Source organism: Macrobrachium nipponense, chromosome 43 (assembly GCF_015104395.2).
Source record: "Macrobrachium nipponense isolate FS-2020 chromosome 43, ASM1510439v2, whole genome shotgun sequence".
NCBI lineage: Eukaryota > Metazoa > Arthropoda > Malacostraca > Decapoda > Palaemonidae > Macrobrachium > Macrobrachium nipponense.
In genome coordinates, this window is record NC_061104.1 from 26,430,454 (window position 1) to 26,446,459 (window position 16,006).

At 39.4% G+C, this 16,006-nt stretch overlaps 1 protein-coding gene across 1 annotated transcript in view; it reads right to left on the bottom strand.

Annotated features, from left to right (window-relative positions):
• LOC135213599 (cytoplasmic polyadenylation element-binding protein 2-like) overlaps nucleotides 1-16,006 on the bottom strand; it is a 133,892-nt gene that overhangs the window by 85,930 nt on the left and 31,956 nt on the right. Inside the window, exon 2 of the mRNA XM_064247612.1 lies at nucleotides 9,458-9,502. Within this exon, the coding sequence (XP_064103682.1) occupies nucleotides 9,458-9,502 (45 nt within the window). The remainder of the gene's footprint in view (nucleotides 1-9,457; nucleotides 9,503-16,006) is intronic.

Below are 16,006 nucleotides of genomic sequence, written 5' to 3' on the forward strand. Positions count from 1 at the left end.
ATTTCGGTCTCTGCCCCGAATTAAAAACTGCTGACATATTTTAAAAGGCTGGTGCCGGATGATTCCACCTGGCCTGTTATTAACATCAGAATCTCTTGTTATAATATAATATAATATAATATAATATAATATAATATAATATTAATACGTATGAGAGAGAGAGGAAAGGTGGTTTCCAAATCACGCAATTATACACGTAACTTTCACACGTCAAAAATGACCACCTAAAATTAAGGATTAATAACTTCAACTTTCATATACCACCGATCAATTACATGGATACAGCACAAACAGACTGATTCATGTAGTTACGCGCGCATACACAACCACACAAGAAAGAAAACATGAGGGTGTGCGCATACTGAAACATATTTCTTCTCTGAAACGACAGAGCACCAATAAATACGCAGTGGCCTTCTAATAAAAAGAAATCCAGTCCCCACAACGCCCCCCCGCCCCCGCCACCCCTTCGCGTTCATAACTGTGATCTGCCTACGCGTACAAATATTCTTTTGAATATTTCGTCGCCTATAAAATATTCACCAAAAGCACGGCGATACTCATTAAAAAACCACACGCGCAAAATGATGGAAAAGATTCATCAGTTATAAAAGGCGAAGCACGTCGATGCATTCTAGTCGCCTTATCAGAATATATAAAAAAAAAAATGACTTCGCTATTTTCTGGTTCAGCTCGTGTCTGTAGTCACTGCGTCTATTTGTGTATGTGTGTGTGTGTAATCGTTTTATTCATATAGATATAAACACATTATATATAGAGGTGTGTGTGTGTGTGTGAATATAGTCCACAGGAGAAAAGAGAATAAGTAGTTCGATAATTTCGCCTTCCACCTCTTGAAGAGGCCTGGTGGAAGGCGATAGTATCGAGCTACTTGAGCCTTTTATTCTCTTTTCTCCTTTGGACTATATTATAGAAATATCTCATCTTCGCATTATGAAGAATATATTTGTGTGTGTGTGTGTGTGTGTGTGTGTGTGTGTGTAGTATAGTAGTAGAGTGGTTATCGGCCTTACTTCGTCTTACCAGGAAGTCCCGACAACATTCTTGGGAAAGGAAACCCTTGTGGCTGTTTCCTAGAGAACTAACAGCAAACTCGGTTGAACTAAGAAGTGAATCACGTACCTGACACTTCGAGGAGTCTGGAGGGTCGCAACCAGCAGCTCAATAAGATTTGAAGGATACAAAGCTTTCCGGTACCTTCCCTTCCACTCTGAATGGCGAAATATGGCCGAGAGTTACAGCTTTCCACATACCAATTCACACGGTTATTAAGGGGTACCTACCATCGCAGGCTGGGTACATACGAAAGATCGCTAAGCCATGCTAAAAAAAATGGGTAGCCCAACAGCCTACCTTGAGAAAGCCACTACTCTTTTGATTCAATCCTTCTAAAGCAGAAAGGGGCACAAGGCGAAATAAATACATGGCTAAAAAAATAACATTTAAATCAAGAAATAAAAGTTGATATAGATCGCAAATCCATCCCCAAATAGTTTTTGAGAAACCAAACGCCTGTATCCTACTTGAGCTACCCCTTCTAAAGAAAACAGACTATATATATATATATATATATATATATATATATATATATATATATATATATATATATATATATATATATATATATATACATCGAGCTACAAATGTCCTTCAGTATCTATTTCATTTACTACCCTCGAATTAATATATTTTCATATATGTTAAAATATATGAAAATATATTAATCACGAGGTAGAGTGAATTGAATATTAAAAGACATTTGTACCTCGATGTATGTATATGAATCACGGCGAATGTGGACTATGACTCTATATATATATATATATATATATTATATATATATGTGTATGTATGTTATGTATATAATCAAAAGAGTGAAAAGATATAACGGGAAAAAAGTCAAATAGAGGGACCCGCAATCCTGGAACTCGACAGCAAGAAGAAGTAATTCGGCGCCCAACATTGCGAAGTCGTAAAGCGAGGGAGGAGCGCTTGCCAAAAAACAGTGTCATTCGGGGCCTTCTAACGACTAAGGCTCGGCAAGATATACATCAAATGGGCCCAAAGACACGGAATCACATCCAGCAGTGCACGTGCAAACGAGCAAGCTGACTTTCTAGAAGCGCAGGAATTCATGCAACATTTCAACAAGGAAACTGACTTCATTTGTCTTCCATCCTTTGAAACATGTTGCAAAACACGTGGTCATGAAGAGACTCCTCCTTTCAATACATCACACTTAAGGTTAACATTATGTTAAGGGGAAGGGCAGTATTCCTTAAGACAGAGGTTGCCAATTGTTGCCATCTTGATAATTTATTTTTTCTTCATTTAAGAAAAACAGAGAGATAACTAAAGCATGGGGACGTTTCATTAATAAAACTTCTGGAACTGACACTATGTCGCTTTAAACGCTAATTTATGAAATCATGACTTAAATCAAAGTTCTCCCTTGGGTGAAACAACTTCACAGATGAGCTTAAATTACGGATATAAGAATCACCTCTCTTCCTGAAGAGAATGGCTAATATCTTCCATTTGTAAAAACGACTTCCCCTTCGTAACAGATGCAAACAACAAAGAATTTTACTGTTACAGTCTATTGCCCAAGTTTCCTTTGCAGTTTGCGCTTAAACCAAATCCTTATATAAATAGGCTACAATGATTTCATCTGGATTGGAGATTCTACTGATCAACCAAACAATCTTGTTAACGGCAAATATTCCACAATATTTCACTTAAATGTGCTGCTTTTATAGATGAAAACTTAACTCACTTCATAAACCTCTCCTACACATTTCCCCTGCGTTCGCAATTTCATTTTAAATAAATGAAGAATTTGAACTCTCTTTAAGAACAGAAGTCAAACCCAATAAAAATGGACTTCTAAAATCTTTTTTATTACACTCCCAAGATTTCTTTTTAATATCGGAATTTTTGCTAACCACGAACGCAATACAAGACACTTAAAATGAGTCTCAAGCAATTTCATCTTTTTATTTCCCGGACTAACACAAGCCCCGCCCCTTACATAGCCGAGATGCCAAATAGTGATTGAGGAAATCATTTTGGGTTATCTGGCGTCGCGACTGCCAGGGCGCCTTCTATGGAAAAATGCCTGTCCGAGAACACGAGCGAGGCCCTAAATCCAGGGGGCGTGGCTTCATTTCATCCTCCTGATTACAGAACTTGCAAGACAAAATGCAACCCGTTAATCGGAGAGGACGAATTTCCACCAGCGGATAAATCTCAAGTTAAGTGCCTTGGTGCTTCCTCAAGCGTCTAAACGCAGCTTATAATTCACGCTGCACCTCCTGGACAAACGATTTCACAGAAGCAATAAAATCGGCAGCACAAACGATTTAATGCACAAGACATGAGGATATAGTCATCCAGAACCGCAAGGAATATCATGGGAAAAAAATTAGAACATGAGGTTTCATAACTAATTAGGCAATTCGACAAGAACAGAAGTTCTTGTAAGAGAGAGAGAAAGTTATCGAAACACGATATGTAAATACATTTTGTCTATATATCTAAAGATATATATCTAAATATATATATATATATATATATATATATATATATATATATATATATATATATATATATATATATAAATATATCTATATATACACAGACACATTATATAACTATATATACATATAATTTTCATGACATGGTCGCTTTATTTTACTAACACACCAACATAAACTTTAAAAATTCACGTCTGAAATGGAAAATATACAACGGTAAAAATTTCAAGACAGTATATTTGTTCCTCTCTGTCTCTGCCTGTGTTTATGATGTTAAATATATTCACACTCGAACAAACAAAACCAGCAAACATTCAGAAAATATATGTCTCTCTCTCTCTTCTCTCTCTCTCTCTCTCTCTCTCTCTCTCTCTCTCTCTCTCTCTCTTCACACAGCTTATGTGTGTATATATATATATATATATATATATATATATATATATATATATATATATATAAATATATATATATATATATATATACACACACACAACACAAATTCTTCAACAACAGACCCTGAAGGAATTTCTTATCAGATAAACTTACTCTTCGATGAATACACCAATATCTTCCGCTTGAAGGACCTCTAAGAAGCGAAAAGAAGAGGTCCGGTGACCTTCCCTCTAACCCTCTCTCCCCACCCCTTTCCTCCTTCCCCTCATCCATGAAGGCCGAATCTCATTCAGGCTCAGAAGATGAAGACGAAGAAGAATAGAGAAGTAAGAAGAAGAAGGAGAGACGGAGACAACATGTAGATCACAGCTTCCCATGGACTGACATCCCGAGGGAAGAACGAAATCTGAGGGACGTCTGGAAGACTTTAGGAAAGAAAACGAGGTACGAGAATGAACGATGAAAAGGTAAACCAAAGGCACGTAATTAAATAAATGAAGAGAGAGGAGAAATTAGTGAGGAGGAGGAGGAAGAGATGAGGGAAGGGGGCGAGGAAGGGGAACGAAAGAGAGATGGGGGGTAAAGGAAGAAAGATAAGAAGATATGAAGAAAATACGGTGAAGGAGGATGAAAAGACGAGAATGTGAGAGAACACGTGAAAAAACGTGAAATAATAAAGAAGAGAACTAAAGGGAAAAGAATTCTGTAAGGAAATGGTAGAAGGCGAGGAAGGGTTAAAAAAAAAGTTATGTTCGAGTGAAGGGCCTCAGAAAGAGAGGGACAGGACGAACATGGTTAGGTAAAGGATGGAGGAGGAGGGGAGGAGGAGGAGGAGGGAGGGAAAGTTATGGAAATAAGAGCACAAGCAATTTACCCAATGGCCGCTATACATTATGTCCACAAGAAAAACTGATCCGCAAAACAACGTCGGAGACCATTTTCTCATCCCGTGATCGTTTTGTGTGTGGTGTGTGTGTGCGTGCGTTTTCTGTGTGTGTGTAGTCTTGTATGGGGGAGAGGGGGAAGGGGGGTTACACTCTACTAGGGGTTGTTGAGTATTCAGGATACAGTCTTAATCATTCAAAACATTATACTGTCTTCGTCAAAGCTAGGTAGTAGCAGAAACACACACACACACACACACATATATATATATGTGTGTGTGTGTGTGTGTATATACGTATATATATATATATATATATATATATATATATATATATATATATATATATATATATATTGTGTGTGTTTGTGTGAAATACAGCATAACAAAACATTAACCACATCATTTACGTCCATTACAACCAAAAAACTATAAAACATTACCTCTCTCAAACTCAGCAGCATCGTCAAACCCTCAGAGCCCCAGGGGTACAACTTAGGGGTACAACCTAGGGGTATAAAACCCCGGAGTTCTGCAACATGAAACGAATGAAGACCAAGTAAACTGGGCGGTAGATCTGTATAGTGAAATACCATTAGCGGTAATCGAATATAATCAAGTTAATGTGGAGGCTTATGATGATTAATCCACCACAGTCCCTCAACTACCTACCAGACTATCCAAGGCCCCTCCTACGTATATATACCTCCTTTGCCCTTTATCCTTGGACTCCTTCTCTCTCTCTCTCTCTCTCTCTCTCTCTCTCTCTCTCTCTCTTTCTCTCTCTCTCCTTGCCTCATTTTCCTTCTTCTTAAGTCTATGTCTATGTTTATGTAAATGTTTTCCTTAAAATAAAAAAGTTCGAACATAAATATTCGCCCTTCGTGTCTCTATTTCCTTTTTTTTTATTTCTGCACAAGGTCACGTCCTTAACAAATCAGGTCGAGATAGAAGAATTGGAGGACGGAGAGGTAGAAGGGAGAAGGGGGGATTGAGGGAGAAGGGGGGTGAGGGGAGAAGGGGAAGGGGGGGGGGGGGGGGGGGGGGGGGAGTGGGGGAGGTTATAAAGGTGACACAGAGACAGTTTGGAAAGTTTCTCACTGCTACAGCTGGTCGCTGGATGTAGTAAGACTTTCACTCTCCTTTGCATAACACTTCTTCAATAAGGTCTTACTTCGTTTTTTCTTCATACCATTGTTTAATTTTTTCTTTCTCTTTTATTCAATTCTTTAGTTTTTTGCATATCCATCTACTTCCTCATTCTAATTCTTATCTATTTGTTTTATTTCATCTTTTTAGTTGCTTCATTATTTTCCTCTTTTTTTGTGCCACATCCTCTTGTGAACTTTTATCTCCCTATTGACGATATTTCTTTGATATCTTTCCTTTTTCAAACTTTCTTTCCCTCACTATCATCTTTTTCTCTCTTCCTTTCTTGCAACCTCTCCTACTTTGTACACTTTTCATTTCGTCACCTCATTCCTTCTTCGTTCTTCACATCCTTCACTCCTATTTCCCTCACAGTCATTCTCATTCTGCTCCTCCCCCCTTCTTCTTTCTTGTTCCTCCTCTCTTCTCCATCTTCTTCTTCTCTTTCACACGCTCATTTTCTTCTTCCTCTTCCCGTTAATATTCAACCAACTCCTACCCCCTTCTTCTTCTTTATTGTTCCTACCTCTATTCTCCTTGTCTTTACTTCTTTTCTCTTCCAACACGCGTCATTTTATTTTCTTCTTCCTCTTCCCGTTAATCTTCAACCAACTTCTACCTCCTTTTCTTCTCCCGACTTATTTCTTTCCTCCTTTTATTTCTTCTCTTTCTCCTATTTTCTCCTTCACATGCTTTTTATTCTCATTTTCTTCAACTTCCTTTCTACATTTTCCGTCTCGTAATCTGTCGCTTTCTCCTCCTTAACTTTTCTTTTTCCTCCTCCCTCTCCTCAACTTTTCCTCCTCCTCCTCCTCCTCTTTCCTCCTTTCAATATTCATTCCACAACTTTGCAGTTGCAGGAGAAGCCTTAAAAGTACCGAGCGGGAATTCGAAAGCTTTTCTTCCAGACTTCGATACTTTGCTGCCGCCCCCCACCCCCCCCAAAAAAAAAAAGAAGACAAGAAAGGAAGGAGAAAAAACTTTCAAGAAAAAATTTGTACTGTTCAGAGCAGCAAGAAACTCCAACACACACAAAGAACAGAAAGTATTTTCTATAAATAGAGTCCTTTCAATTTCTCATCATTTCACGAGGAATGTAGCAGTGACGAGAGAGAGCCACCATAATTTTATGCATTACGGTATAAATTAATCATTCGCTCTCACCTTAATTGAGATGAGGTACTGGGTACACTCAAAAGTAATACTGATGAATATTTTATAAGTCTAGTACCTGCATTAACGTTCCTTCAAGTATTCCCTCAGTACCGTGTAAAACCTTTTTATCAAACCGGACTTTTACAACGCTTCATGCTATTGATCCTTTCCAGTTCACGTAGAGTAATTTTGTTTTTACTGCTTTTGCGCACTACGTATAGCATTTTAATCTCCTTATGTTTTGGCCTCATTGTATACGCTTTACGCTCAATGCTGTTAAATGTATAAAGAGATGGTCCGTTACATTATCAACCTTATACTGATGATGAGGACCTGGCAATCTCACGACCGATCTCCGCAAAGATTTTTATATATCATGACAGGAAGAAAAATGAATGCAGTTTACCCTTTACAACACTCATTCCTCTCCAAAAACTATTTTTATTAGTAAGCGGAGGTGTAAATTGAATAATACCACTTTATTCATATAATGCAAAGCATGAAGTTTTAGTAACAAATAATTATATATATATACACACATATCTACCATAGATTACTATATACAGCTCACATAGTAAATAGAGCATTAAACGTGAAGTGCCTGTATGGCATAGGGCGTATAGCGTATATATATAAACTTGAAGAAATAATTTTACGCAGCAATAAGTGCGAACCTTATTATTGATTAATGGTATATCGTGTAAAAGCGTAAAATGTAAACAAAACGGTACACTGCAAGCACTTGAGAGCTCAAAACTGCACATTGCGCGTTTCGTGAGCATAATATTAATTGTATACAATAAATATAAAGCGCCTTCATTGCTTACAAAAAGTAAGGCAGGTTATTTTAAAGGCACAGAGAAAAATTGAAGGATGGCTGAGGCAGATACCCAACAGCACCCCCGGGCGGGGGGGGAGAGTACCCAGAGCTTCCATTGTTTAGGATTGCAAAAGTGAATGACTAACTTACATTATATAAAAGGTAACAAAAATACATGTCATCGACTCCGAAAATATTCGTTCAACTCAGTTACGATTTCATTTATCAATCGAATGCCACGTTTCACAAACACACACACACACACACATGTATAAATATACAAAAAATGCCCTACTCTCAAGAATCAAGGACAGAGAATGGAGACCATCTTGGAATAAGGGTATCTGTATTTATATACTTCTTAATGCTGGTATTATATATACATATCATAATTCCATATACATATCTATAATATGTATTGTATGAACTCTAACACATTATGTATGTATGCTAACACAGAGTCTAAGTGCACCCAAACTCATGAGGCTGCTTAACACACACACACGCGCGCAAAATAATACTTCCCTGCTAAGATAGGTGAAGACCACCGACCTTTCTTGGACGGCGGGTTCACGGAGGCGGTCCGTTAATGAGGCCTCGTTACTCAAGTCTGCAGCGCATATTAAATTTGATCTCGCAGGTAATTACAGCCAAGCAATAGCGTTTTGCAACCCCCTCCAAGCAACGAATATGGGATCTCCGCTTGAAGAATTTAGAGCGATTAAAATATGAATTTACTTGACATTTTCCCTGATGAGAAATTGCACCCACAAACGTGAAGGAATTTTTGGATGTTTTGAAAAGTTTCAGTCGAAATGGAACATTCGAAAATCTACAAAAGTCATTGCTGCCCGCTATGACTAAGGTAAGCGGGTTGGATTTTTCTAGGGTTATTTTTGGTAAACTAATGGGAAGGGATGGATTGTGATTACATTTCAGAATAACGCGAGGAAGGGTGGAGGTAAACTGGGCCTTCTGCAAAAGGTTGGGAATCCTAGGAACAGAATCTACGTATATTCATTATATTACGTGTGAATAGATAGATATATATTATATAATTAATTATAATATATCTCTATTATATTTAAATATATATATATATTATGTAGATAATATTAAATACTATAAATTATTATATATGAATTATATATATATATATAAGTATAATATCTATAGTTATAATTAATAATAATAGATATTATATATAATATATATATATATTTAATATATAAATTATATATATAATGTCTATAATAAATCTTATAATATAATATATGATCTATTTTGAAATAACCTCAGATTTCGCCCGAGTTGAAAGTACCAAGGATTACAGTCACAGTAACATCTGACCCTGGATGTTCCCTTATATCTCATAATACACTTTCCACAGAAAGCCAACGAAAAAACAACTAAGTAAACTAATAACAAATAATGATAACTTGTTCTCGAAGGAAAAAAACTAGTAGCCGACCACTTAGGACGTTTCTTGGATGAACTTACGTTAATGGCCATAAGGAAGCGATCTGTTCCGCCAATCTGCCTTACCTGCAACGATAAAACCGCAGGTTAATTAGTTGCTTAAGAAAGTTCATCACAATATATGTAGCAACAAATTCCATGCGAAAATTAGCGGAACTAGTGAAGCACATGAGTTGAGCCGATGATGTTTGCACACACGTACAGAGCAAAAATCAAAGTAAATAATGTATATGTGTGTATGTATATATATACAAATGTGTATATGTCTGTTATGAAATAACAAAATATGCTCTTACTTTTCAAAACGAAAGCATTATTTGACAAAAGAAGCCCCTGAAAAAGCCATAAACACTTACAGAGAACGAGAGAGAAGAGGAGAGAGTGAGACGAGAGAGAGAGACGAGAGAGAGATGAGAGGGTTTTCCAAAAAACCCCAAAAAAAACAACCGTTACGAAACGTAAGAAGGACAGAATTACGATTTCTTGTAATTAATCCACGGAGTCTGGCTCAGTACACGAAGACCAAACATGTCACGAGATCAATTTTTCAAAACAGCCTTTCAGACGTAAAGCTCAAGTGCGTGCCCACAGGCACGTGTCCATACACCTATTTACTCGGCCTTCTCTCTCTCTCTCTCTCTCTCTCTCTCTCTCTCTCTCATAACGCCTAGTACGCTTTTGGCCATTAAACATTAATTTCATTCACTGGTGTGTGTATATTCATGCACTTGACAAAACAAATAAATAGAGATGTACGTACGTTCAGCATACATCTACTTCCTCCTACAGGCGGTGGCTCCCTTGACAAGAATCAGGTTCCTCCCACTGGCAATGCGACAATCACGACCACTAGTGCAAATGCATAAACATATATCTTTACATGCTTGTTTGCGTGTGAGTGTAAAACCCAGCGCTTGCACTAAAACGCAAGTTAATTTTGGAAAAGACATACCTGTTATAACATCCCAATAGGCTTCACTTGTCAATAAATGAAAAAAGCTTACTTGACTTGAATCATTGCCTGGCCCAGAAGAGAGAGGAGAGAGAGGAGAGAAGAGAGAGAGAGGAGAGAGAGAGAGAGAGAGCGAGAGAGGAAGAGAGAGAGAGAGAGGAATTTATATTTAAGATATCATTATTGGTCTTCTATTCCATTCATGCTTCACTGAACAAATAACATAATTGTTTTATTGCACACCATATACGACTCCATAGTAGGTAGAAGTTTATGAAATAATCATCAGACAATTAAATGAAATGTAGAAATAAATCAAAGCATTATCCTGTACTGGAAACTTGTCTTCAAATAGTCGCTAATATATGAATGTGTGCACATAGTATATATAGAGGGGGTGGAGGAGGAGGAGGAGGAGGAGGAGGAGGAGGAGGGGAGGGAGGTCAGGATGAGGACCCAAGGTCTAACAGGAAGGAAAATAAACCTAAAAGGAAAAAAAATCAAAACCAACCTAACCCGGAAATAAAAAGAGAGGGAAGGAGGCAGGACGGAGGAGGAGGATTGAGAGGGGATGGGGATGGAGAGAGGGGGGATGGAATTGGGGGGAAGGAAGGAGGAAAGGGAAAGCATCCAACGCTATGTCCAAGTTCTTCCCAAAGGTCATCTTACCTTACTATGAATCCACCTTTCCAAATAAAGTTTCATCAAGAATTTAAAACCCTAATTCTGTCCTGTCTACTATGGCATAGTCGTGAAATTTCAACAGCAGTCTCTCCTCTTCCTTCATCTCTCTTCTCGTCTCATTCCTCTACCTCTCTCTCTCTCTCTCTCTCTCTCTCTCTTCAAATTTGGATCTGAAACGCTTAATTACTGATTAGTCCTGAAATCTAAAAAAATCCGCCCACGGCAATAACATTTCAGAGAAACCTGGGAAACGAATGCCCTCCTATAGAATCCATCCAAGTAATTGAGTTCATTTTTTCATTATCCCACACGCAAGAACGGATTCCTCAAATACCTTCATGTTTTTCTCCTGAAAGTATTTCGGGGTTTTCCTTTGTCATAAATACGGACGCAAAACCGTCAGGGTAGAGAAGCGTTCAAATTTTCAAGTTTTTTTTTTTTTTTTTTTCCTGGATTTTAAATCTCGCAAAATAAAAGTACAAATAAACTATGAACATACGCTTCATAATAATTCATGCAGACATATTAATATTCATTATCCAACACCAATAATAATAATAATAATTAATAAATAATAATAATAATAATAAACTAATCTAACTAATTTTTTTTTTGTTTTTTTGGGGGGTCTATTACAGTCCCTCCAAGTTCGACTGGGGGTGGTATTTATAGTGCGGGGTTCCGTGTTGCATCCTTGCCTCCTTAGGTAGTCCATCACTTTTCATTACTATGTGCGCCGTTTCTAGGATCACAACACTCTTTCTGCATGAGTCCATTGGGGCTACTTCAACCTCTAGTTTTCTGAATTCCCTTTTGCAAGGATCTTTGGGATCGTGCCTAGTGTTCCTATGAATTATCGGGTACAATTTGCCACTAGCATAATCCGCATATTCTTCTTCTTTTCTTCTTATTGAGAAAGCAAAAAAAAAAAAAAAAAAAACACACACATACCCACACTAACCTTACCCTTCCATCCTATTTTGGCCTTTACAAACCAATTATGGTCCCCTACCTCCTAACCACTGAACAACCACTAGTTCCCCGCGAATTTGAGGCAAACCGTAACCGGATCTGAATTCTGAATTAACCATCAAAATCAAAGAGCCGGACGAAAAAGGAAATGTGAAGATAACACTGGCTAAGTTTCTGACAAAATCTTACCATAATACAAAAGAAAGAAACTCCTTGGTTTCGTTGTTCCTTTTCAAAATGAATAATGAACTTTCATATCCAAACAGAACGTTTCGGAAAGGGAAAAACACTCGGCCCCCCTTCTCAAATTTAATCGCAAACCTTTGGTTGGTAATAGGATTACTGCATCCCAGAAGTCCAAGAACAAGTCAACTTTATATTACATAAATTTAAAGATGAATCTAAAAAACGGGGCGGAGGGTTTCCACAGATAAAAATAAAAAAAATAAAAAAAAGTTCAATTCCTAAAATATTTTGTGAACAGGAACATTTTTCTCCTCATTCATCATCATCATTATTATTATTATTATTTTTTTTTTTTTTTTTTTTTTTTTTTTTTTGTTTTTTTTTTTTTTTTTTTTGGTCTATCACAGTCCTTCCAATTGAACTGGGTGGTATTTATAGTGGTAGGGTTTCCGGGTTTGCATCCTGCCTCCATTAGGAGGTCCTGCCACTTTTCTTACTCATGTGCGCAGTTTCTAGGATCACACTTACATACTACACAGGTATCAATTCTATAGGTGTCATTGTTGAGTTTGTATTAAGTAAAAGCTCGGAAAATCGAATTGCTTATTATTTATTTTATTATTATTAGTTAATTATTGTATTATTATTATTGTCTATTTTATTATTCTTATATCCTTACCGTTCCAAAACAGGCGGAGATTTATTTGGAACCGCAGACAAAAATAAAACAAATATCAGTTGCTAAACTACAAGTTATTGTTTTTGTTTGGTCTTGTATGGTTGCTTTTACGTTCCATGGAACCTCAGTTGGTTATTCAAGCAACCGGGACCAACGGCTTTACGGGCGACTTTCCGAACCGCGTCGATAGAGTGAACTTCTATCACCAGAAACTACACATCTCTCACTCCTCAATCGGAATGGCCAAGAAGATCGAACCCGCGACCACCGAGGTGAGAAGCCAAACACCAAAACCAACCAACGGCCACTGAAGGCGCTCTAACTGCAATTATTAATCATTTTAATTTTAATGGCCTCATATTGGTGCATTGAAAATTTGATACTATAAGGTAATCGAGGGGTTTAGTCGTTCCCTTTCTCATTCCTTTCCCCCTCTTTCAGCAAAGAAACCAAACACAAAAAACAAAACAAGATTGCCGAGATTGGCCCACTCCAGCGTTCAAAGCTAATCCGCGCTCCACACTTCCCACCCCCCCCACCCCCTCCCCCCTCCCCCCCGCAAACTCCCCCACCTCCCGCAGCAAACTTCGCCTCAGTATGGTTATTAAAGGCCCCACCTGGGGTTGATTTTCTATGATAACCTCACATTACCCGCAGAAAATGGATTGTCTTCGCCATCCCCGCCGAGGACCTGGGGAAAATAACCTCACTTAGCCTGTTCGCTTTACCAAGCCATTATTCTTAATCAGGTGAGGTGCCCACCGCTCTCGTATTCCCTCCTGCCCCCCCCCCCCCCCCACCCCCCCCCCCACCCCCCCCCCCCCCCCCCCCCCCCCCCCCCCCCCCCCCCCCCCCCCCCCACCCCCCCCCCCCCCTCCACCCCCCCCCCCCCCCCCCCCCCCCCCCGCCCCCCCCCCCCCCCCCCCCTCCCCCCCCCCCCCCCCCCCCCCCCCCCCCCCCCCACCCCCCCCCCCCCCCCCCCCCCCCCCCCCCCCCCCCCCCCCCCCCCCCCCCCCCCCCCTCCCACCCCCCCCCCCCCCCCCCCACCCCCCCCCCCCCCCCCCCCCCCCCACCCCCCCCCCCCCCCACCCACCCCCCCCACCCCCCCCCCCCCCCCCCCCCCCCCCCCCACCCCCCCCCCCCCAACCTCTATCCCTACCCACACCACGTTTATTCTCTCTCTCTCTCTCTCTCTCTCTCTCTCTCTCTCTCTCTCTCTCAGCTTGATATTAATTTTCTAGTTGAATATCTCAGACCCATGAAGAATGGGAGAGAGGAATATGAGGGGTTAAAAAAAATTGATGGTATAGACTAGAGGAAGGTGAAAAAAAAAACCGTTAAGAAAATGCTTGGAATACGAGGAGGAGGAAACGAGAGATGGCAAAAAAGTGAAAAAAAAGAAGAAGGAAGGCAAAGAGGAAGAAAAGGGTAAGGAAAAAGAAAACCCCAAAAGATAGAAGGCGTCAAAGGCGAGGAAAAACAAGAAGGCAACGGAGGTAGGAGACGGGGAGGAGGGAGATGACAAGATAAAGAAGGGAGATAGGAGGGAGGATGAAAAGAAGCTAATCCAGGGTACGGAAAGGTGTCTTGAGAGATGATGACCTCAGGTGCTTTTGTGTCTCACCAAATGGGATGCGGGTCATGGCTTTGCTCTTTACCTGTTTGTGTACTCGGGAAGGAAGGAGGGTCCCTTTTCAACGTAACTCATCGTCTCCAAGGTGAGGCATTTTTCTTCTTTTTCTTGCTAACTTTTAATAAAATAATTCCATACAACACTTGGAAAAAAATAAACCCTTCATTTAATATTTTCCTTTTATAAATTATTTCCCGAAAACGGCTCAGTTGACCTTTAACATTTGTAACCGCAAATATTATTTGCAATTGCAAACCAGCGAATTTCACAATTGCCAATCAACTAATACTGAATATGAAAAGCACAAACATGTCTCCACACTATGAGCCAATCAATGACAACGAGTTTTCTGTACAGCGAATTATGTTGAATGAAACTCTCAGCCGCGGCCCAAGAAACATTCAGCCAAGGTCCAGTGGTGGCCTGTGTTGTTGTTAGACACCTACCATCCAAACTAATAACGGTGACGACACCACGCTCATGTTTAACTTCAACCCGAAATAGAATAAAAACTAATAAGGCTAGAAAGTTGAAATTTGGTATGTTTCATGATTGGAGGGTGGATGATCAACACACCAATTTGCAGCCCTCTACCCACAATTTTTTTAAATCAGAGGACTGACAGAGAAGTGCTGACGGACAAGCAAATAGCCATCTCAATATTTATCTTTTACAGAAAAAATATAAAAACCACGGCTATTGATCTTGAAAGAACAACTTGAAAAAATAATTCAACACCGCTGGAAAAAAAAAAAAACGCACTTTTAGTGACAAGGACAACTGGCGCGATGCAAGTGGCGAAGACACAAGCAAAATGTGAACAAAAACCATGACGCAAAATGAATAGCAAACGACCAAATACCACGAACAGCATGAGGGACGTAACGTAAGCGACAAAACAAGAGAAAAGCTACAGTATTATGAACAACAACAATGACGTATTACGAACAGCAAAAAGCTGACGCAATTTGAATTACAAAAACACGAACTCAATTTGATGTCAAAAAAAAACATTAATGGAATAGGAATGACAAAAGCACCAACGCATTATGAAAAACAAAAACACAGAAGAGGCCCCCACCATATTCTGATCTCCTTTCCCGGGAAGGTGCACAAATACACTCATTTCCGGTTGACCCAAAATAGCTACCAATGAGGAGATGAATATAAGTCACATTTTTCTGATATTAGATGCACAATTAAATCAAATTACAGCCAGCGTTTCCTTGGTGATATATCATGTACCAAAAACGGACGTCGTGGTGAGTGGTGAGAGAGAGAGAGAGAGAGAGAGAGAGAGAGAGAGAGAGAGAGAGAGAGAGAGAGAGAGAGAATTCATATTTTTATCAATCTTAATAGTGCAGGGAGAGAGGAAGCATTGTTCTATTGTCGTTTGTGTGTACGAGAGAGAGAGAGAGAGAGAGAGAGAGAGAGAGAGAGAGAGAGAGAGAGAGAGTCTGACAG